At 42.3% G+C, this 25,461-nt stretch overlaps 1 protein-coding gene across 1 annotated transcript in view; it reads right to left on the bottom strand.

Annotated features, from left to right (window-relative positions):
• The window catches only part of pcolce2b (procollagen C-endopeptidase enhancer 2b), a 58,234-nt gene extending 33,908 nt beyond the window's left edge, over positions 1–24,326 (bottom strand). The window contains exons 1-3 of the mRNA XM_060920857.1: positions 24,225–24,326; positions 17,504–17,787; positions 4,048–4,156 (exon numbers count right to left, since the gene is read on the bottom strand). Of these exons, the coding sequence (XP_060776840.1) occupies positions 4,048–4,156; positions 17,504–17,787; positions 24,225–24,326 (495 nt within the window). The remainder of the gene's footprint in view (positions 1–4,047; positions 4,157–17,503; positions 17,788–24,224) is intronic.
• Between the last annotated feature and the right edge of the window lie 1,135 nt (positions 24,327–25,461).

Consider the following 25,461-nt stretch of genomic DNA (forward strand, 5'->3'; position numbering starts at 1 on the left):
CATAAAAAGAATTTTCCCGACACCCAATTATTTTTCTTTCGTGGACCGAAAGCTACTGAATTCGAATCACAGACTTCCAGTTTTATTCTGCTTTTTTGAACAGAACAATTAATTCATTTAAAGCCACGTGGCCCTAAATTCTCCACTATTTTTTCCTGCTTCAGCATGACCCAATACAAGATACTACGTCATGCATCACATCACGTGGTGGGCTTTCCCCATTCGCGCAAGGCATTGTCTCATCTCATCTCATTATCTCTAGCCGCTTTATCCTGTTCTACAGGGTCGCAGGCAAGCTGGAGCCTATCCCAGCTGACTACGGGCGAAAGGCGGGGTACACCCTGGACAAGTCGCCAGGTCATCACAGGGCTGACACATAGACACAGACAACCATTCACACTCACATTCACACCTACGGTCAATTTAGAGTCACCAGTTAACCTAACCTGCATGTCTTTGGACTGTGGGGGAAACCGGAGCACCCGGAGGAAACCCACGCGGACATGGGGAGAACATGCAAACTCCACACAGAAAGGCCCTCGCCGGCCCCGGGGCTCGAACCCAGGACCTTCTTGCTGTGAGGCGACAGCGCTAACCACTACACCACTGTGCCGCCCGCAAGGCATTGTGGGACACAAATTTCAAACAGGAGAGAAAAATGGAGGACGTGAGTGTGCGAATGAAACATGAAAGACCGACTACAGCAGTGTTGTAGTCAAGTCACTAAACCTCGAGTCCAAGTTCAGTCTCAAGTCCCCAGTGTTCAAGTCTGAGTCATTAAAGAAAATTTTGAGTCGAGTCCACTATTGAGCCTAGATCAAGACTCCAACCGCACCATGTGACGGTGTCTGTTTCAGCGCCATTAACATGAGTTTGTTCCTGAACATGTGAATGTGCTTCTCTTTATCAGGGAGTGTGAAGTATTCTGTCAGAGACGGACGGAAGCTCAGAAGGTGCGTTTATTAATACAAGTGAAGACGGTAAATAATCCAGAACGGCAGGCAAAATCGTAAAACGGTGAAACAGGCAACAGGTCAAGCGAGGCACAAACAGGCTATCGTAGACTAGGCAGAAACAAAGACGAGAAACAGGGATCAGGAAACCAAACAAGGAAATAAGGCTCGGTAATGTACCAGCAATGCAACTCAATACTTCGCAAAGTAAGTGTGTTTTCACAGTTTTTATATCAGTGCACTGATTGCGCCTTAATCCTGTCCAGGTGCGAGTCGTTTACGGCGTGTGCACACGAGAGTCAGCTTGGCGTTCGCACTGTCCGGAGCGCGCCCGAGAGTCTATCTGATGCACGTGCCAAGGTGCACAGGTGTGACATTCTTACACGAAATTAGTACAAAAATTAAAGGAGCTATAAATATCTTATCCCAAATTATTATGGCACGTTACAAAAAAATAAAGAAAAAATCCAAGTCTCCAATTTACGAGTCCGAATGCAATTAATGCACGAGTCCGAGCCATCGGTGTTCAAGTCCAAGTCAAGTCACGAGTCCTTAAAATTAGGGCACGAGTCCTGGACTCGAGTACTACAGTAACGGAAAGAAAGCGAGAAGAAAAGATGTTATGTTCTATGCAAAGGAAAGAAAACACAGGAGATATCAAACTAATAAATATCGGCGGTCAGCGAGCACCTCGGTGTGATCAGCTGTTCGTTTAGTGACAGAATGGCACAGTCAAAGGTAAACCTGCGCATGCGCTCACACACACACACACGTACTTCCTCTGTCTGCTTGACTGCGCAAAGAAGCGAGCGATTTCATGCACATTATTTGCTTTAATCCCCTCAAATTAAATAACTTCCCAGCCACAGAACAGAATGGCCTGATATTTTGAGATATTACAGAAATAAACAGATATCACAATGACCACATTTCAGACGGAACTCAATTTCACCGATTTTATGAAATCGAAAGGCCGTCTAGCTTTAATGGTTCTTGTCAGTTCTAGTATCTGTGTGGGTTGTTTTTTTTTTTTTTACTGTAAACAATAAGTGACCATTTCCATGTTTCCATCTCAAGTTGTTCTTTTAAAAAATGACAAAATGATACAACCCCGATTCCAAAAAAGTTGGGACAAAAAACAAATTGTAAATAAAAACGGAATGCAATGATGTGGAAGTTTCAAAATTCCATATTTTATTCAGAACAGAACATAGATGACATATCAAATGTTTAAACTGAGAAAATGTATCATTTAAAGAGAAAAATTAGGTGATTTTAAATTTCATGACAACAACACATCTCAAAAAAGTTGGGACAAGGCCATGTTTCCCACTGTGAGACATCCCCTTTTCTCTTTACAACAGTCTGTAAACGTCTGGGGACTGAGGAGACAAGTTGCTCAAGTTTAGGGATAGGAATGTTAACCCATTCTTGTCTAATGTAGGATTCTAGTTGCTCAACTGTCTTAGGTCTTTTTTGTCGTATCTTCCATTTTATGACGCGCCAAATGTTTTCTATGGGTGAAAGATCTGGACTGCAGGCTGGCCAGTTCAGTACCCGGACCCTTCTTCTATGCAGCCATGATGCTGTAATTGATGCAGTATGTGGTTTGGCATTGTCATGTTGGAAAATGCAAGGTCTTCCCTGAAAGAGACGTCGTCTGGATGGGAGCATATGTTGCTCTAGAACCTGGATATACCTTTCAGCATTGATGGTATCTTTCCAGATGTGTAAGCTGCCCATGCCACACACACTAATGCAACCCCATACCATCAGAGATGCAGGCTTCTGAACTGAGCGCTGATAACAACTTGGGTCATCCTTCTCCTCTTTAGTCCGAATGACGCGGCGTCCCTGATTTCCATAAAGAACTTCAAATTTTGATTCGTCTGACCACAGAACAGTTTTCCACTTTGCCATAGTCCATTTTAAATGAGCCTTGGCCCAGAGAAGACGTCTGCGCTTCTGGATCATGTTTAGATACGGCTTCTTCTCTGAACTATAGAGTTTTAGCTGGCAACGGCGGATGGCACGGTGAATTGTGTTCACAGATAATGTTCTCTGGAAATATTCCTGAGCCCATTTTGTGATTTCCAATACAGAAGCATGCCTGTATGTGATGCAGTGCCGTCTAAGGGCCCGAAGATCACGGGCACCCAGTATGGTTTTCCGGCCTTGACCCTTACGCACAGAGATTCTTCCAGATTCTCTGAATCTTTTGATGATATTATGCACTGTAGATGATGATATGTTCAAACTCTTTGCAATTTTACACTGTCGAACTCCTTTCTGATATTGCTCCACTATTTGTCGGCGCAGAATTAGGGGGATTGGTGATCCTCTTCCCATCTTTACTTCTGAGAGCCGCTGCCACTCCAAGATGCTCTTTTTATACCCGGTCATGTTAATGACCTATTGCCAATTGACCTAATGAGTTGCAATTTGGTCCTCCAGCTGTTCCTTTTTTGTACCTTTAACTTTTCCAGCCTCTTATTGCCCCGTCCCAACTTTTTTGAGATGTGTTGCTGTCATGAAATTTCAAATGAGCCAATATTTGGCATGAAATTTCAAAATGTCTCACTTTCGACATTTGATATGTTGTCTATGTTCTATTGTGAATACAATATCAGTTTTTGAGATTTGTAAATTATTGCATTCCATTTTTATTTACAATTTGTACTTTGTCCCAACTTTTTTGGAATCGGGGCTGTATTATAAAACAAGTTCAGCAAGTTGCCACAGAAACATAGACGATCAGCGTACTCAAGTGTAAACTGTAATAAACAGGTGAGCATCTAGCTATAAAACTAAAGCTTCCTTCACACTGCTGGATGAAGAAAACGTGTCTATATGTTCAGAAATGCACAGCAGCGTCTGAAGCAGACCCCAGGGCCTTGACACTGGCCAAGAGCCAAATTCTGTACAACGCCAAATCCAGGCCAGAAAACACACACACACACACACACAGAGGTCTTGCAGGGACACACTGCAATGCCATTGCATCATTTAACAGACTGTTCCGCTCATAAATAATGAACATACGCCTCGTGGCAAAATCAGAGTAGACATTATGAAATATAGAGTAGATACTTACTGTGATTCTCCACACACACTTGGTGTTTGGAGGATACACTCCTGGATAACCCTGGCTACCGATAACTCCTGAATCTCCTGTTATGTTTCCTCCACATGGAAACGACTGTCTGTGGAATGATGGAAAATAATAATAATAATAATAATAATAATAATAAAGGCCTGATATTAAAAAAGCGCAGTTTGGCTGTGTATAATGTCTGAATATATAATAAGCCAATAGATCATAAAATACTGGCTAGGACTGCTAACATACTGTAGCTAGCTAAACTAGCTGGCTAATTCTTCTTGATTTAGGATATAACAATATGAAAGAAATATCTAAAGGATACGAAAAAAAACCAAAGCTGGCTAAGTCACATAAACAACAACAAAAAAGGCACAAAAAACCCCTAATATCACTATCACAGAAGATACCAGCTAAGATCGCTAACCCAGACGTAGCTAGCTAAACTTAACTAGAGCGGCGGGTACAATTATCGACAGTTCATAATTATCGACACCTAAAAACAATTTTACAAAGGTGAGTTTCGGTTCCAACACTTATTATTATTGGTTAATTCATGAACCTGAAGACCCGCCTCGCCCTTTGTTCTTGTCACCTGATGATACAGCTCGTTACCTGAGATGGAACTATTTTCAGCACGATCAGCAATTTTTTGGAAAACCCGGACGTTATCATCATCGCAGGTGAGCATGGTGGAAAGATCATGGACATGTTTTTACTGATCAGATTCACCGATATTTCATGATCTCCTCGTCGAAACCTACTTTGTTTCTTACTCTTTCTTTGGACAGTCGCCATTTTGTATCTAAGCGTGCGTTTGAGAAGTCGCGTGCGTGAGGTGCCGATAATAGTGATCACTTTCACCGGTGTCCACCATTATCGACACCCTGTGGAATTAAGGGACATTTACAAAGGTTATGGACCGATCTTTGTGTAACGTTGTTGAAGTAGATGAAGTACTTTAAAAAGATAAAAGTGCTGTGATTTTATTTTTTTCTGATTCATAACAGAATGGAATGTTTATAGAGTATTTGGAATCCGATTGCAGTAAATAGAATTAGAGCAGAATTAAATTCCTAGTGTATAAAAAATTACATGCTTGAAATATTCAGATTTTTCTATTCCATTCAGAGTTTTTTTTTTTTTGCAGTTTGTTGTAAATATCGACCACATATTACAATATCAGTAGACATTTTATATTTTGGTTCGAGGAATGACATGCGACCTTTGACCTGGATTTTCATGAGGTTACAATGTCAACAGCCTGTTGACATTTATTGGTAAACGACAAAACTAGAAATTAATACAAACAACAACGAATGATTAACAAAATGTGATCAACAAAAATACTTAGAAAGTGGGTAGAAAGTGGGACAAAAAGATTTTCTGACGCAGGTTAAACACTATCAGTTCATTTGTTTACAAACATTAGAATTACTTCCTCATTTACGTAAACACCGACATCCAGATATTTATATAAAAGATATTTTGTACTAAATATAAGTCGATGTAAAACAAATGTTAAATAAAAACTATGTTTTGTTAACTTAATACCACATACCGATTATTTTATATAAATAATCATCTGGGTGTGGATAACTGTGGACAAAGGTGTCGATAATTGTGGAATGGTGTCAATAACTGTGGACAAAGGTGTCGATAATTGTGGAACGGTGTCGATAACTGTGGACAAAGGTGTCAATAATCATGGACAAAGATGTTGATAATTGTGGAATGGTGTCGATAACTGTGTCCACAATTATCAACATCTTTGTCCACAGTTATCGACATCTTTGTCCCCAATTATCGACATCATTCCACAGTTATCGACATCTTTGTCCACAGTTATCGACATCGTTCCACAATTATCAACACCTTTGTCCACAGTTATCAACATCTTTGTCCAAAGATGTCGATAATTATGGAACGGTGTCGATAACTGTGGACAAAGATGTCGATAATTGTGGAACGGTGTCGATAACTGTGGACAAAGGTGTCAATAATTGTGGACAAAGATGTTGATAATTGTGGAATGGTGTCGATAACTGTGTCCACAATTATCGACATCTTTGTCCACAGTTATCGACATCTTTGTCCACAATTATCGACATCATTCCACAGTTATCGACATCTTTGTCCACAGTTATCGACATCGTTCCACAATTATCAACACCTTTGTCCACAGTTATCAACATCTTTGTCCAAAGATGTCGATAATTATGGAACGGTGTCGATAACTGTGGACAAAGATGTCGATAATTATGGAATGGTGTCGATAACTGTGGACAAAGATGTCGATAATTGTGGAACGGTGTTGATAACTGTGGACAAAGGTGTCGATAATTGTGGAATGGTGTCGATAACTGTGGACAAAGGTGTCGATAATTGTGGAACGGTGTCGATAACTGTGGACAAAGGTGTCAATAATCATGGACAAAGATGTTGATAATTGTGGAATGGTGTCGATAACTGTGTCCACAATTATCAACATCTTTGTCCACAGTTATCGACATCTTTGTCCACAATTATCGACATCATTCCACAGTTATCGACATCTTTGTCCACAGTTATCAACATCTTTGTCCAAAGATGTCGATAATTATGGAACGGTGTCGATAACTGTGGACAAAGATGTCGATAATTGTGGAACGGTGTCGATAACTGTGGACAAAGGTGTCAATAATTGTGGACAAAGATGTTGATAATTGTGGAATGGTGTCAATAACTGTGTCCACAATTATCGACATCTTTGTCCACAGTTATCGACATCTTTGTCCACAATTATCGACATCATTCCACAGTTATTGACATCTTTGTCCACAGTTATCGACATCGTTCCACAATTATCAACACCTTTGTCCACAGTTATCAACATCTTTGTCCAAAGATGTCGATAATTATGGAACAGTGTCGATAACTGTGGACAAAGATGCCGATAATTGTGGAACGGTGCTGATAACTGTGGACAAAGGTGTCGATAATTGTGGAACAGTGTCAATAATTGTGGACAAAGGTGTCGATAATTGTGGAACTGTGTCGATAACTGTGGACAAAGGTGTCGATAATTGTGGAACCGTGTCGATAACTGTGGACAAAGGTGTCGATAATTGTGGAACCGTGTCGATAACTATGGACAAAGGTGTCAATCGTTAAGGTGTCGATAACTGTAGCCACCGCTCTAGCTAGCTAGTGTTGGAGAAAGGCAATCTTAAACAGCACATTTATTTGTTTTTACATTTTATTTTAATAAAATGTATTAAAATGTCGTCTAATATCTTGTTTTAGTACATAATCAATTCAATCATTCTTGTTTGATTATCTGTTTGAAATTATTTTGTTCCAAGCTAGTCACAAGACAAGCACTGAATAAAGTAACAGCAATAAATCTGTTAAAAACTGCAAAATATTACATTATGAATAAATACCAGAAAATCCACCTAAAGATCAAAAGTGATATGATCTTTAGAGGTTGTTAGGTTTTGATCTGTCTGTAGTGAAGGAGGTCGAATTGATAGAGTATGAGCTAGGAATGTAGAGCTCTGCTGCCTCAGATCGATCCGGGAGCAAACGGTCGCTGACACAGACACAGCTGCTTGGAGATGTTCCTCAGGTTATTGTAGGACAAACATGAGGATATATTCACTTTCAGGAGTGTGTTGTAGCTCTGTGATTGGATGATAATTGAAGCTAAGTTATCTATGTACAGCGTAAATGAATGATGAAGCATTACATCACTGGTTTAGACGGCACTACTGTATGAAAGGAGAGAGACATTATATACCATGACATCATTTGTCAGGATCATAATCTTATGAAAAGAAGAAAGACATTACTGGTCAACATCTCCTTCATTAAGCAGAGAGCAGAATGTGCGAGTGAAGATAAATCTCAAGGATTTAACTAACCAAAACAAGTACAGTGGTGGTTGAAAGTTTGTGAACCCTTTAGAATTTTCTATATTTCTGCATAAATATGACCTAAAACATCATCAGATTTTCACACAAGTCCTAAAACTAGATAAAGAGAACCCAGTTAAACAAATCAGACAAAAAATATTATACTTGATCGTTTATTTATTGAGGAAAATGATCCAATATTACATATCTGTGAGTGGCAAAAGTATGTGAACCTCTAAGATTAGCAGTTAATTTGAAGGTGAAATTAGAGTCAGGTGTTTTCAATCAATGGGATGACAATCAGGTGCGAGTGGGCACCCTGTTTTATTTAAAGAACAGGGATCTATCAAAGTCTGCTCTTCACAACACATGTTTGTGGAAGTGTATCATGGCACGAACAAAGGAGATTTCTGAGGACCTCAGAAAAAGCGTTGTTGATGCTCATCAGGCTGGAAAAGGTTGAAAAAAACATCTCTAAAGAGTTTGGACTCCACCAATCCACAGTCAGACAGATTGTGTACAAATGGAGGAAATTCAAGCCCATTGTTACCCTCCCCAGAAGTGGTCGACCAACAAAGATCACTCCAAGAGCAAGGCGTGTAATAGTCGGCGAGGTCACAAAGGACCCCAGGGTAACTTCTAAGCAACTGAAGGCCTCTTTCACATTGGCTAATGTTAATGTTCATGAGTCCACCATCAGGAGAACACTGAACAACAATGGTGTGCATGGCAGGGTTGCAAGGAGAAAGACACTGCTCTCCAAAAAGAACATTGCTGCTCGTCTGCAGTTTGCTAAAGATCACGTGGACAAGCCAGAAGGCTATTGGAAAAATGTTTTGTGGACGGATGAGACCAAAATAGAACTTTTTGGTTTAAATGAGAAGCGTTATGTTTGGAGAAAGGAAAACACTGCATTCCAGCATAAGAACCTTATCCCATCTGTGAAACATGGTGGTGGTAGTATCATGGTTTGGGCCTGTTTTGCTGCATCTGGGCCAGGATGGCTTGCCATCATTGACGGAACAATGAATTCTGAATTATACCAGCGAATTCTAAAGGAAAATGTCAGGACATCTGTCCATGAACTGAATCTCAAGAGAAGGTGGGTCATGCAGCAAGACAACGACCCTAAGCACACAAGTCGTTCTACCAAAGAATGGTTAAAGAAGAATAAAGTTAATGTTTTGGAATGGCCAAGTCAAAGTCCTGACCTTAATCCAATCGAAATGTTGTGGAAGGACCTGAAGCGAGCAGTTCATGTGAGGAAACCCACCAACATCCCAGAGTTGAAGCTGTTCTGTACGGAGGAATGGGCTAAAATTCCTCCAAGCCGGTGTGCAGGACTGATCAACAGTTACCGCAAACGTTTAGTTGCAGTTATTGCTGCACAAGGGGGTCACACCAGATACTGAAAGCAAAGGTTCACATACTTTTGCCACTCACAGATATGTAATATTGGATCATTTTCCTCAATAAATAAATGACCAAGTGTAACATTTTTGTCTGAATTGTTTAACTGGGTTCTCTTTATCTACTTTTAGGACTTGTGTGAAAATTTGATGATGTTTTAGGTCATATTTATGCAGAAATATAGAAAATTCTAAAGGGTTCACAAACTTTTAAGCACCACTGTAACAACCTGTACCAGTTTCAAGCATGCCAAACATATATTTCTATCAGGGGTTTATTGTTTTACACAACAAACTTAACCTGTAACTTTAACTGTATTTGCTTAGAAATAGCTTAGAAATGACATTAGCTTGGTAGCTAAGCTAAACAAAAAAGAAAATATTCCTTTTGGGCTAAAAACAAACCGAGTGAGTCAAGGAAGAAAAATTAAATGAATTATTCTACATTCTCAGAAATGAAAGTACATTATTATTATTATTATTATTATTATTATTAGGCGGCACAGTGGTGTAGTGGTTAGCGCTGTCGCCTCACAGCAAGAAGGTCCGGGTTCGAGCCCCGTGGCCGGCGAGGGCCTTTCTGTGTGGAGTTTGCATGTTCTCCCCGTGTCCGTGTGGGTTTCCTCCGGGTGCTCCGGTTTCCCCCACAGTCCAAAGACATGCAGGTTAGGTTAACTGGTGACTCTAAATTGACCGTAGGTGTGAATGTGAGTGTGAATGGGTGTCTATGTGTCAGCCCTGTGATGACCTGGCGACTTGTCCAGGGTGTACCCCGCCTTTCGCCCGTAGTCAGCTGGGATAGGCTCCAGCTTGCCTGCGACCCTGTAGAACAGGATAAAGCGGCTACAGATAAAGAGATGAGATGAGATTATTATTATTATCCATACAGGACACTTTTTTCGATGGAATAAAAACATGTGTTCTATTCCCTGCTAGAGAGTTTCATTCATTTGGTTCGATAGCATGCAATATTGTTAGCATATCGCTTATCCTACGTATTTTACATCACTCTACCCAATGGCGAATGAGCATTGAATATGGTTTACGATATTGCATGGTTGTCAAGACAACATGATGTCACACGTCAGAGACGTAAAACTTCTGCGCTAGCGAGTGGGACAATTTGTTAACAAACTTGGCCCCCAGGTTTGCTTCATTAAATACAGAAGCGTTTGAGAGAATTTTGAAAGAGAAAGATGTGTTGAACACCAGAAAGGAATGTGTATGTATAATAATGGCTGGCTTTTTTACGTGGTATATCAGATATATTACATTCAGCTACCATTCCATTATATTAATAGCATTTAGCAGATGCTCTTATCCAGAGCGACGTACAGCATACCCAGAGCACCCTGGGGTGAGCTGCCTTGCTCAAGGGCACTTCAGCTATTCCTGCTGGTCCAGGGAATTGAACCAGGGACCGTTTGGGCCCAAAGCTGCTTCTCTAACCATTAGTCCATGGCTTCCCCACTCGTCTTTGACTTGTTCAATATCATGCTAGCTAAATGGAATATAGTTGATATACCACTCAATGCCAGCCAATATTATTTAATTATTGCACCTTTAGTGGGTGGCACGGTGGTGCAGTGGTTAGCACTGTTGCCTCACAGCAAGAAGGTCCTGGGTTTGATCCCAGCGGCTGGCGAGGGCCTTTCTGTGTGGAGTTTGCATGTTCTCCCCATGTCTGCATGGGTTTCCTCCGGGTGCTCCGGTTTCCCCCACAGTCCAAAGACATGCAGGTTAGGTTAACTGGTGACTCTAAATTGACCGTAGGTGTGAATGGTCGTTTGTCTCTGTGTATCAGCCCTGTGATGACCTGGCAACTTGTCCAGGGTGTACCCTGCCTTTCGCCCGTAGTCAGCTGGGATAGGCTCCAGCTTGCCTGCAACCCTGTAGAACAGGATAAGCGGCTACAGATAATGGATGGATGCACCTTTAGTGGTAGAACAGCTTGTCCCTGGATCAGTACCCTCTAAGGTACATATTTGTACCCTTTATATACTGCTTGGGGACATATATGTACCTTTTTGGCCCTAAAAAGGTACACATAGTTAACTTGAGGTCCAATAATGAGCCCTAGGGGGTATATTAGTGTAGATTGTGCCTTGCTTGGGGGACAGAAATGGACTCCTACGGTACCCCTATTTCTGACAGTGTATATATAACAAAATTAATATGACTTATGCACTGTTGGTAGAAATAAATGCTTTATATTACAAATTTCTTCCTGATGTTTTACATTCCAAATTACTGAACCTGATATCATTGAAAATTGGGATTTCCATCAGTCCATTTCAGTCACAGCTTGTTCACAGGGCCTGGTTGTTCAGAGCCCCACCCTTTATATAACCCTTACTTTTAGCACTTCTACTTACTAGAGTAACCTATCCACTTCTACGCAGGGTCAATGTGGATAGGTTACTCTGACAAGGTTAAGAGCCACACCCACCTTCAAATTAACTCCTAATCCCAGAGGTTCACATACTTTTGCCACTGCACCTATGTCTAATATGAGATCTCATCTCATCTCATCATCTCTAGCCGCTTTATCCTGTCCTACAGGGTCACAGGCAAGCTGGAGCCTATCCCAGCTGACTACGGGCGAAAGGCGGGGTACACCCTGGACAAGTCGCCAGGTCATCACAGGGCTGACACATAGACACAGACAACCATTCACACTCACATTCACACCTATGGTCAATTTAGAGTCACCAGTTAACCTAACCTGCATGTCTTTGGACTTTGGGGGAAACCGGAGCACCCGGAGGAAACCCACGCGGACACGGGGAGAACATGCAAACTCCGCACAGAAAGGCCCTCGCCGGCCACGGGGCTCGAACCCAGACTTTCTTGCTGTGAGGCAACAGCGCTAACCACTACACCACTGTGCCGCCCTAATATGAGATCATTTTCCTTAATAAATAAATAAGTAAGTAAATAACCAAGTATAATATTTTTGTCTGATTTGTTTAATTTGGTTCACTTCATCTGCTTTTAGGACTTGTGTGAAAATCTGATAATGTTTTAGGTCATATTTATGCAGAAATCTAGAAAATTCTAAAGGGTTCCCAACTTTCAAGCACCACTGTAGCTCCATTGAGTTATTATTGCAACTTGTGGCCAAAAATGAAAACTGTAACAACCGCTGGGGCAGGACTCACGCTGCCCCATGCTCAGGGGAGGAGCAGAGGCCAGAGAGGTAATGACAGGGTTGCCAGTTTGTGCTATTTTAAAAACAGTCTGCAACTGTTATGACCTTGTTTATAGCAAGTAACTGGAATTAAAGCTAATACATATTAACCAAAAAAGCAAAGTATAAGTGCAGACAGTGTATCTTTGACATGGTAAACTATTTTTATTGTCGGCTATAGTGCTTGATTACCTCTGCCAAGGAGGTTATGTTTTCGGTAGCGTTGGTTTGTTTGTTGGTTGGTTTGTCTGTTAGCAACATTACGGAAAAAGTTATGAACGGATTGCTCTGAAATTTTTTCCAGAGGTGTGACTGGGCACAAGTAACAATCCATTAAATTTTAGCGGTGATCCGGATCACCATCTGGATCCCGGAATTTTTTAAAGTACTTGGCGGAGGTCTGCGCTCTCCAAGTGCTTTTCTAGTTTTTATTGTAATATTCGGAGAGGGAAATTTTGCTCTCTGGTTAATGACGTTATCTTGAACACAGTTGGATATAAATACATCTAAAGCCACTCAATACAAGCTGCCAGACTGTACGCTGGATGACTGTATGTGGTCAATGCTCAACTGCCTCTTCCAGGGTTAGTCTAAAACTCACTAGCTAGTATCCTTTAGCATAAGTTGCCTCTTGACTTCATTATATGTCGTTATTAATGTCATCCTGCCACAACAAAATCTATCTGGGATGACAGGAAGAGTTTAATAAATATACATGTATAGAAGGTGGCACGGTGGTGTAGTGGTTAGCGCTGTCGCCTCACAGCAAGAAGGTCCGGGTTCGAGCCCTGTGGCCGGCGAGGGCCTTTCTGTGTGGAGTTTGCATGTTCTCCCCGTGTCCACGTGGGTTTCCTCCGGGTGCTCCGGTTTCCCCCACAGTCCAAAGACATGCAGGTTAGGTTAACTGGTGACTCTAAACTGACCGTAGGTGTGAATGTGAGTGTGAATGGTTGTCTGTGTCTATGTGTCAGCCCTGTGATGACCTGGTGACTTGTCCAGGGTGTACCACGCCTTTTGCCCGTAGTCAGCTGGGATAGGCTCCAGCTTGCCTGCGACCCTGTAGAAGGATAAAGCGGCTAGAGATAATGAGATGAGATGAGAGAGAGACATGTATAGAAATGTTCAGTGGATATTTTAGTCATTTCTTGGGCACTTCTAGAAACATGTCAAGATCAATTCTTCCTGAAAAGTTAGCTGGTGGCTTAGGAAGCTGTGATCAGAAGGTTGTGAGTTCAAATCCAGCATCACCAAGCTACCTCTGTTTGGTCTTTGAGCAAGGCTCTTGTCCTTCAACCAAGTGGAAGTCTGGATAAGACTGGATAAATGGCTCACACTAACCAATCCACCTCCTGGCATGCCTTTGGGAGGAAACTGGAGAACCCAGAGAAAACCATGATGGACACTGTAGAACAGAGAAAACTCCACACAGACAACTTTTCAACCAACAGGGAACGGGTTCTTGAACTGGTTCCATTCAGGATTCTTTGAACCTTGGTGCAAAATGAACCGGCCCATGTTTTCACCAGTTTTTAGTAGAACCATTGTATTCAAGGATGCGTCATGAACAGAGGGCTTTACACAATGGACAGTGGACGTGTACAGTCATCGCAAGATGGTGGGGCACATTAATTACCTCCAAGCTTTTGTTCTGTTATTGCAGAATGCAAAGTGCAGCTTTGGGTGGCACGGTGGTGTAGTGGTTAGCGCTGTTGCCTCACAGTAAGAAGGTTCTGGGTTCGAGCCCAGTGGCCGATGGGAGCCTTTCTGTGCGGAGTTTGCATGTTCTCCCCGTGTCTGTGTGGGTTTATTCCAGGTGCTCAGGTTTCCCCCACAGTCCAAAGACATGCAGGTTAGGTTAAGTGGCTACTCTAAACTGCCTGTAGGTGTGAACATCTGAGCTGTGGTCAGGCATGAGTATTATGGTGGCTGCCACCGGCGCCTTTGTCTGCCTTCGACTCGGCCATGTTGAGCTGAGTCCTTTGTAATTCAGCTGCAAGAAAGGATGATTAGCCACCTCGAACTTCAAGAAATTTGTTTTTGGTCCATTTTTTTTCTGAAGATGGATCCTTTTCCATTACGTTCTCCATTGCTACGATCTGCTTCCTCTCTAAACTAATGACACGCCCACTGATATTGCCACGGTTCACACTGGAAAAACCAGGTATATTTTGGTTCCACACGGGAACCAACTTTTCAGGTTCTGAACCAATTTATTTTTGGTTGAAATCATCTGAACGGTTCAAAATTTGGTGCAGGAACCGGAAGAGAACCCATTCCCTGTTGGTGGAAAAGGGACAATTCACAGTTATTCCATGAAATCGACCCATACATGAGCTGATAGCTGACGAGGCACGTAGCACCGAGTCGGCTATAATCTGTGTACAACAAGATTGAGTGGAATAACTGTTTTATTCTATCCACATTCACTGGATTTTGAGAAATGGAGCATTTTTATTTTTATTTTTTGCAAAATCGATAAATAAAAACTTTCTACAAAACGTCCGACAAAATCATCTCCGCTTAGAATGTAAACAAACCGGCGAAATGACAGGAGCAATTTGTGAAAAATGTGATAATTCTTGAAAAATAATTTAAAAAGATGCGTTCTTACCATCAAATACTTTCATTCCATATTTTGTTGCTTTGTTTTTTGTATTTTTTAGGGTTTTGTTTTTTGGCTAGAGTTTTTATTTCGTCCTCGGTTGGTTCAGCAACACGCTCCGCCATTTTGTTTTTGTCTATTCACGGTATATGAGCTGATATCCTAGTAGTAGAGTAGCCAATCAGAGCGCACGATTTTGATCAAGCATTGTATCTCGTGACATCAAAAAAAAAAAGGATATGGTGTGAGTCAGTCATGGTGTATCCTGGCTATATCCTGGATATACCATGAACTGACGTCACAATTTCAAGCTTTACGGCCAACTCAAGTCACTGCTGTGGCTCTGTGAGCATTTCTGTGTGTGTAGATCTACAGATCATGATCATGCCTAGCGAGGCAGAGTTAGACCTCAAATATTTTGTAGTTCACACTTTTAGTTTGGAATTTTTTGATGAATCGAATATACCATGCATTAAGAGGCTCCGGTAATAATGGATTATCTTCGGTGACTGGTGTAGGATGGTGTACGATACCAGTCACCTCAGAGAGTCCATCATTTCAACCGGAGCCTCTCAGTGCATGGTGTATTAGATCACTAAAGCCAGTATCTCACTGGGCTGCGACAGCTTGCGACAAATTGCGAACGTCATTCGCGAGAGAGTTTCAAAAGTGTCTTGAAACATTCACGGTGCTTCTCAATTTCCTCGCATGAGTCGCAAAGTGTCGCTCCTTCGTCGCTGAAATTTTGAACATGTTCCAAAAATTTGTGCGACAAAATTTCTCTCAAAATAGCCGCAAACGCATCGCTGGTGTCGCAAAGCCGTCACGAATCCTTCTCAAGTGAGACAGGAAGTGCGAGTTCTTCAGCCGGTATCTCACTGAGCTGCGACAGCCTGCGACTAGTTGGAGACACAACAATTGCAATAAAATATGCGAATATCAATTCAGTATGATTCCAAGTGAAAACTGTCGCTAATTCGCATATTTTATCGCAATTGTTGTGTCTCCAACTAGTCGCAGGCTGTCGCAGCCCAGTGAGATACTGGCTTAAGCCGAGCTCAGGATGGAACCTGGAGCTGAACAGAGCACCACTGGGCTACTCTTCTTCTTCTTCTTCTTCTTTTGGCTGCTCCTGATGAGGGGTCGCCACAACGTATCTTTCATCTCCATTGCTCCCTGTCTTCCGCATCCTTCTCTACCACATCCATGTATCTCCTCTTTGGCCTTCCTCGTTTCCCTGTGCCTGGCATCTCCATCCTCAACATCTTTTCTCAGGATGTGCCCATACCATCTCAGTCTCATCTCTCTGAGCTTAATTCCCAAGCTCCCCACATGTTCTGTCCCTCTGATGTGCTCGTTCCTTATCTTGTCCAACCTCCCATCGCAAACCTTAACATGCTCAACTCTGCCACCTCCAACTTTGCCTCCTGTCTCTTCGTTAAGGGTCCGGTCTCCAATCTGTACATCACAGCTGCTATCACTACTGTCTTATACATCTTACCTTTCACTTTTGCTGGGACTTTCCGATCACAAATGACTCCTGAAATCTCATCTCATCTCATTATCTCTAGCCGCTTTATCCTGTTCTACAGGGTCGCAGGCAAGCTGGAGCCTATCCCAGCTGACTACGGGCGAAAGGCGGGGTACACCCTGGACAAGTTGCCAGGTCATCACAGGGCTGACACATAGACACAGACAACCATTCACACGCCTTCGCATTCACACCTACGGTCAATTTAGAGTCACCAGTTAACCTAACCTGCATGTCTTTGGACTGTGGGGGAAACCGGAGCACCCGGAGGAAACCCACGCGAACACGGGGAGAACATGCAAACTCCACACAGAAAGGCCCTCGCCGGCCACGGGGCTCAAACCCGGACCTTCTTGCTGTGAGGCGACAGCGCTAACCACTACACCACCGTGCCGCCCCTTATTAATTCTATTAAATAATAATAATAATAATAATAATAATAATAATAATACCAGTCATATCTATAACATGTTGACTATTTTTTTAAATAGATGTAATACATCATAATCAGAAAAGTAATGACGTAACATGGCCCCGCCCACTCAGACTTTCACGTACTGCGCATGCGCGTTCTTACAGTCGCTATAGCAGTGTAGGACGTGGAAAGAAATCCCGATGCGTGGATCCAGTGGTTGTGTAATTGCCTGGATGAATAAAGAATGAAATCCACCTGTGCTGGTATTCATTTGAAATGCATGTAAACAGGACACTGATTATTAAAGCGTGTATTGGACATGGTGTGTGTGAGTGTGTGTGAGTGTGTGTGAGATATACCTGAGTGTCAGAGCCAGATGTGGAGGGAAGAGAAAGGCAGGGACTCACCGGCGGTGTGTCTGAGCGCACGCGCTGGAGGAGAACAGCTGCAGAAGCACGCAGACGCACAAACAGCTGCAGGTCCGAACCATGATCCAGGAGGACTGTGTGTTCATGTCCAGCGCCATGTGAGGTGTGTGTGTGTGGGTCCCCGACTGGAGAAAGTGTCCCGAAGTGTGGACAGAGAGGAGGAGAGGAGAGGAGAGGAGAGAGGGGGCCGAGCTGAGCTGCTGAATATCAGGTCTATGTGCCTGTGAAGGAGGGAGGATCTGCCCCCGCTTTCTCCCAAAAACCTGCCATCAAACAGTGGAGTGAAAAAACAACAGCCCAGAAAAACCCAGGGTGGTGTGTGTGGGTGTGTGTGTGTCCTGACATCATATCCAAACTCTAGTGTGTATATAGATAGATAGATAGATAGATAGATAGATAGATAGATAGATAGATAGATAGATAGATAGATAGATAGATAGATAGACTGCAAAAAATGGCTTTTCAAAAATAAGAAATAAAAGATTAAAACAAAGGGCGGCACGGTGGTGTAGTGGTTAGCGCTGTCGCCTCACAGCAAGAAGGTCCTGGGTTCGAGCCCCGTGGCCGGCGAGGGCCTTTCTGTGTGGAGTTTGCATGTTCTCCCCGTGTCCGCGTGGGTTTCCTCCGGGTGCTCCGGTTTCCCCCACAGTCCAAAGACATGCAGGTTAGGTTAACTGGTGACTCTAAATTGACCGTAGGTGTGAATGTGAGTGTGAATGGTTGTCTGTGTCTATGTGTCAGCCCTGTGATGACCTGGCGACTTGTCCAGGGTGTACCCCGCCTTTCGCCCGTAGTCAGCTGGGATAGGCTCCAGCTTGCCTGCGACCCTGTAGAACAGAATAAAGCGGCTAGAGATAATGAGATGAGATGAGATTAAAACGAAGCATATTTGCTTGAATCAGGTGAAAAAAATCTGCCAATGGAACTAGTCAGATTTGACTTGGTAAGATTTCTTAAAGTAAGATGAAAAATCTAACCTGTTTTTAGATGAAATAATTCCAAAATAAGATTGGGGAACTTATTATGTGAGATCTGATTAACTCAAAATAATCAAAATAGTTCTTATAACAAGATCATACTTCTTACATTTAGCCATTCGAGTCATTTTTATTTACTTATTTCATTTTAAGGGTATTTCACTTAAATTCATGACAAAGTCTTAGCAGTAAAAACTGAATTGAAGATAAATATACTCATATTAGGATTGTTAAATTCTACAACTAAGCATTGCTAGCTTAAAAGATTCTCCTTTTGTGACCTGTAATTAGTAAAATACTCTAGATATGAGACCAGAGACTATCTTGAATCAAGTTGACGACACGTGTAGCATTGCAACAAGTTTATTTATTTTTTTTTCCATTTCAACATTCAAACATTAAAACATCTCTGAAGATTCCACTTCCCCAGGACCTCAGGCACCAAAAAAAAAAAAAGTCTACGCATTTTGACTTACAGTGCTTACACAACGCCAAAGCAACAGTGCATTTTGGGGGCACTGACTATTCATGTGTACGAGGGGTTTACAAGATCAGGCACAAAAAAAAAAACACTGAACTTAACTCACAGCATTCCAAAAAGACCTCACTAAAACACCCTCCACTCACTCATAGCCTTTTTGAAGGCACTTGTCTGGTCTAGAGTCTGTACAGCATCTAGAAGGAGCTCACTCTGAATGACTGAGAAAACAGTCGCAGTAAACTTAGAATATGTAAGGTGGAGTTGAATTGTAATGAAAGATTCAAAGATTTCAGTAAAGTTCATTTATTCCCAAAACAAGCATACTTTGTTTTTTTTTCTTGAAACAAGATGAACCGGCGGCACGGTGGTGCAGTGGTTAGCGCTGTCGCCTCACAGCAAGAAGGTCCTGGGTTCGAGCCCCGTGGCCGGCGAGGGCCTTTCTGTGTGGAGTTTGCATGTTCTCCCCGTGTCCGCGTGGGTTTCCTCCGGGTGCTCCGGTTTCCCCCACAGTCCAAAGACATGCAGGTTAGGTTAACTGGTGACTCTAAATTGACCGTAGGTGTGAATGGTTGTCTGTGTCTATGTGTCAGCCCTGTGATGACCTGGCGACTTGTCCAGGGTGTACCCCGCCTTTCGCCCGTAGTCAGCTGGGATAGGCTCCAGCTTGCCTGCGACCCTGTAGAACAGGATAAAGCGGCTAGAGATAATGAGATGAGATGAGACAAGATGAACCGCATTTGACAAACGTCCAAAATGTGCTTACTTGTTTTTAAAAAAAAACTTGTTTTATTTTCAAACGTGCTCCAAATAAGACTTTTTCAAGACATTTTGTCTATACAAGATTTTCAAGATGGACTGTCTAAAAACTAGCCTTTCTAGCTAAATGAGGTTTTGCTTGTTGGGCAATTATGTCTTATAATAAGGGTGGCTAGATGTTTTGACTTGAAAATAGACATAAACTTCCTAAGATTTTTATTTTTTGCAATGTAGATAGATAGATAGATAGATAGATAGATAGATAGATAGATAGATAGATAGATAGATAGATAGATAGATAGATTCTTTATTGTCATTGCAAATTACTGAACAACGAAACACTGTTTCAGGGCTCAAATATTATATCAGCAAAATAAATAAATAATATACATAACCTGGGCGGCACGGTGGTGTAGTAGTTAGCACTGTCGCTTCACAGCAAGACGGTCCTGGGTTCGAAGCCGGCGAGGGCCTTTCTGTGCGGAGTTTGCATGCTGTTCCTGTGTCCGCGTGGGTTTCCTCCGGGTGCTCCGGCTTCCCCGACAGTCCAAAGACATGCAGGTTAGGTTAACTGGTGACTCTAAATTGACCGTAGGTGTGAATGTGAGTGTGAATGGTTGTCTGTGTCTATGTATCAGCCCTGTGATGACCTGGCGACTTGTCCAGGGTGTACCCCGCCTTTCGCCCGTAGTCAGCTGGGATAGGCTCCAGCTTGCCTGCGACCCTGTAGAACAGGATAAAGCAGCTAGAGATGATGAGATGAGATGAGATGAGATAAATTGCAGTATGTAATTATTCAATATAACCAAACACAGTAAGGTGCAGAATGTGAGTCCAAGTCCAGATCAGGCCTCCAGCAGAGCTTTTACAGCCCTGGGGAAGAAATTATTTTGGTGTCTTGCTCTTCGTGACTTTATGACCCTAAGCCTGCCAGAAGGAAGGGTGTCAAAAAGACACTGTCTGGGCTAAGTGCAGTCAGTCCTAATCTTTGTGGCTCTGTTTCTCTACCTGGCAGTCAAAGCAAAGCTGTTCCAGGGATTGGAGGGGGTACCAATGATTTTAGATGCAGTCCTGATGATCCACTGCAGGTCTTTCCTCTCCTCTGAGGTGTAGCTGGAGAACCATACTATGCATCCATAGCTCAGAACACTTTGTATGGTGCACTGGTAGAAGTTGGTGAGGAGCTTCTGTGAGAGCCCAGTTTTCCTCCGGGATCGCAGGAAGAAGAAGCGTCTCCGTTGGGCCTTCAGCAATGCTGAAGATCAAAACTGTCCTAAACATAATGCACACTAATTATTATAGTGACATCACAAACTCTTTCATAAACTGCCTTTATTAATAATTTAGTACTTATTTTGCACTAATTAACATTTAAATATGCTCAAATGCAGGGCGGTACGGTGGTGTAGTGGTTCGCACTGTCGCCTCACAGCAAGAAGGTCCTGGGTTCGAGCCCAGTGGCCGGCGAAGGCCTTTCTGTGAGGAGTTTGCATGTTGTCTGTGTGGGTTTGCTCCGGTTTCCCCTACAGTCCAAAGACATGCAGGTTAGGCTCATTGGTGGCTCTAAATTGACTGTAGGTGTAAATGGTTGTGTGTGTCAGCCCTGCGATGATCTGGCGACTTGTCCAGGGTGAGTGTACCCCGCCTCTCACCCATAGTCAGCTGGGATAGGCTCCAGCTTGGCCACGACCCTGTAGGACAGGATAAAGTGGCAAGACAGTCATAGTATATAAAATTTATCCGTACGCAGCCCGAAACAAAACTGTTTTAACCAAAGGCATAAAATGATCAAAATTATTCTCGTGTCTGATTTGACGAGGAAGAAAAATATTCTTGAAGAAAGATATCGCTATTTCTATGTAAAGAGTATGCACTGGGATGCACTACCACAACTCGGCTACATATATAAATTGGTGCAAGATCATTCATAGCTTTAAAAGTTAGTCAGTTCATAGGTTAAATTGTACTGTACTGTTTCTTTAACTGGTAGCCAATTCCCAACTCCCTACTGATCAAACCCCTGATCTACATCCACCTACATCCACCTTATATAATCTTACATAGCAAATGTAGAATTTTTTTTTCCATCCAAGATGGCGCCGGAGACGGCTGCCACGGGACTTTGCTCTCTCGTACTTTCTATGTTTTTGAGTAATTGTTGTGTTAATTCTTCTCCATGCTTCACGGAATGCTCTGCGGACTCGTCTTGTCAGAGAGACTCTTCCTGCACTGTTCTCTGAATCGAAATTATGGATTTGATCAACTGGTCACTTCACGCAATTGACACAATCTTCTTGACGAGAAGTCTGGGTTCGGGGGAACCTGCCTGTCCTGCCGGAACGTTTGCAGCCGGATACACCATGGATGCCTGGGAGAAGTGGCGTGTGGTGTGCTTGGCGATTCTTTCCATGGAGGACATTGAAGATATTTACCTATTCGGAACCATGATCACAGGATTTTTGCTGATGTATCGAGGAAATCAGATAACGGTGGCAGCTGTTCAAAGCCCCACAAAGCTGCCCGACATGATTGAGGCGGTGGGCAGAGCTGTCAGCACTGAGACTGTGGCTAGAACTTGAGTCGCAACATTGATAACATCATGGAGAAGTTGATGGCTTTGCAGAGAGAAATGGATCATTTTGGTGGCCAGAATGGACAAGCGGGTTAAGCGAAAAAGGACACGTCTACCCATCTTAAGTCTAAACAAATTCCAATCTTATCTTGGCTCTCCCAGCCAGCACTGCCTTCAAGGCCGTCGCTGTAGAAACGCGATTCTCCCCCTGGAGTTCACTGCAGTGAGACTCTCTCTGTGTGTGTGTGTGTGTGTGTGTGTGTGTGTGTGTGTGTGTGTGTGTGTGTGTGTGTGTTTTTTCTTCTTTACTTTCTTTCTGTCTGTACTATGAAAACTAAGTCGAACCGGAGTCAAATTCCTCATGTGTGTAACATACCTGGCAATAAAGTGCTTCTGATTCTGATTCTGAAATTCCCCAGTGTTGAATTAACACTTTCAGAGTTAATTTGTGTCCAATTGGACATACATAAACATAGTAGGGTGTTCAATCAACACTCTGGGTGTTAATTCAACACTGGGGATTTTGCTGTGTATAACCTCACCTCTGCAGGACCCTCTAAAATACGTATATTACATTATATTAATATGGGGGGCACGGTGGTGTAGTGGTTAGCGCTGTCGCCTCACAGCAAGAAGGTCTGGGTTCGAGCCCTGTGGCCGGCGAGGGCCTTTCTGTGCGGAGTTTGCATGTTCTCCCCGTGTCCGCGTAGGTTTCCTCCGGGTGCTCCGGTTTCCCCCACAGTCCAAAGACATGCAGGTTAGGTTAACTGGTGACTCTAAATTGACCGTAGGTGTGAATGTGAGTGTGAATGGTTGTCTGTGTCTATGTGTCAGCCCTGTGATGACCTGACGACTTGTCCAGGGTGTACCCCGCCTTTCGCCCGTAGTCAGCTGGGATAGGCTCCAGCTTGCCTGCGACCCTGTAGAACAGGATAAAGTGGCTAGAGATAATGAGAGAATGACATTATATTAATGGTATTTAGGAGACACTGTTATCCAGAGCAACATACTGTACAACACACCCAGAGCAGCCTGGGCAGCAGTTGAGGGTTAGGTACCTTGCTCAAGGGCACTTCAGCCATTCCTGCTAGTCTAGGGAATCGAACCAGCAATGTTTTGGTCCCAAAGCTGCTTCTTGAACCGTTAGGCCCTTTATATACTGCTTGGGAATTTGTATATATACATCGTTGTATGTACCCCTGTTTCAGACAGTGTTTAGACACCTGAATAAGTTCTTGAACCTGTTTTGTTCACGTCTTTATTGCCCACTATCATATCTTTTTGCACTACATACACTTGTTCGTGCACTTGATGTCTTTTATTGCTCTTCACTATATTATCTATTATGGGATATTATATTTATTTTATCGTATTTCTGCCTGTACGCCCTTCAGATTTTCCCATCTAGGATTCAATAAAGTGTTTTTCGTCATTATTGGATTATTATTATTATTATTATTTTTTAGTTTTATTTCATTATTTGTAGTCAGTAATATATTTAAAATAATCCATCACTGTGGGTCGGTGCATTTGTTCGATTTTTATATGCAAAGCACAGAATTTGGAGTCAAACTGTATCATTAACAACAACGATGATGATGTTGTGTTGTGGCTGTAATACTGATATAAATATATTACACTCTCTGTATAATATTGTTATACACTATTATCCCTAGGGTTCCTCAAAATCCACTGTTGCCATAGTAACAATGAGCATGGGCAGTCATGTCAATAAAATCATGTCTGTATATTTTTGGTTATGTCCTTTAGCGTGTGTCGTCTCGCCACTAAAATTTCATGTCTTTATATCTGATTCCTTGAACATTTTCACCAACCTTTGGTTTTTGCAAAACATGTTGTTATTATCTAAAATAAACTATATGGCCAAAAGTATGTGCACCCCCTGAGATTCACAGGTCCTTGTTGAACATCTGATTCCAACTTTATTTCCTCTTTGCTCTTATAATCAGGTCCACTGTGAGGTCTGGGAAGGCTTTTGACAAGTTTATGGGGCATCGCTGTGGGGATTTGTGGTCATTCAGTTCAGCTCCAAGAGCATTCATGAGATCAGGCTCTGATGTTAGGTGAAGAGGCTCCAGTTCATCCCAAAGGTGTTCAGTGGGGTTGAGTTCAGTCATGGATCTGTACAGGAGTTCTTCCACTCCAACCTGAACACACACCATGTTTTCATGGAGCTCGATTTGTGTACAGGACCATCGTCATGCTAGAACAGGTTTGGGTCTCTTAATTCCAGTGAAGCAAAATTGTGAAGGGACTCTGCAGCATGTATCCAAGACATTCTATCCAACTGTGTGCTTCGAATTTGGTGGCAACAGTTTGGTGAAAGGTGTGGCGATCAGGTGTCCACATACTTTTGCTTGTGCAGTGTATCTTTAACAGCTCCTGTAGTGATGTTGGTGTAGTAGAGGATAATATTACACCAGGCCTCTTTTAAAGCGTCAATATGGTATAAAATAAACAGTGTGGTCTATATGAGAGAAGTGATTTGATCTGATTTGTGTGTCAGTATCCCAGTCTGACTCCTCACAGCTTTTACTCTTATATAAGAGTAGACAGGCAGATAAAGACAGAAATACATGCATACATACAGCATGTACTGTAACTGGCTTCTTTTAGCGCCATCTAGTGTTTAATTGTTGTTAAACCAATTGGTCAGAAGGTGATTAGTTTTCCATCACAGCAGCCCTGAGAGTAGCTCTGATTGGCCTGATATATAATTATGAATTAATTATTCATGTCAAAGAGTTTCAGTTAAGAAAGTTCAAAGTACCAGCTGTGGAAAATAGATATACAGACACAAACAAAAAGTGGCAGAAATGTGTTTGTGCACACACAATTAAACCAACAAAAAATAAATAAATAAAAATAGGTCGAACCCGTAAGCATTATTCGTTGTAGTTAATCAAAGAGCATTTTTTAAGCGAGGAATTTTGACCTTTCTGAGTAAAATATGATGCCAGGAGAAAACGTTCTTACCACCACTGTCTTGTGCTTCGTAAATATAACATATTGAGCCTTGAAAATCTAATTCGGCATGCAAATCTCTGCCTGCTTTTTAAAATTATACATAATGATGCACCACCACCTTTGAAACAATTTATTTCTTTATGCTCAGAGGTATCAACACGTA

This window comes from Neoarius graeffei, chromosome 5 (assembly GCF_027579695.1).
Source record: "Neoarius graeffei isolate fNeoGra1 chromosome 5, fNeoGra1.pri, whole genome shotgun sequence".
NCBI classification, from domain to species: Eukaryota; Metazoa; Chordata; class Actinopteri; order Siluriformes; family Ariidae; genus Neoarius; species Neoarius graeffei.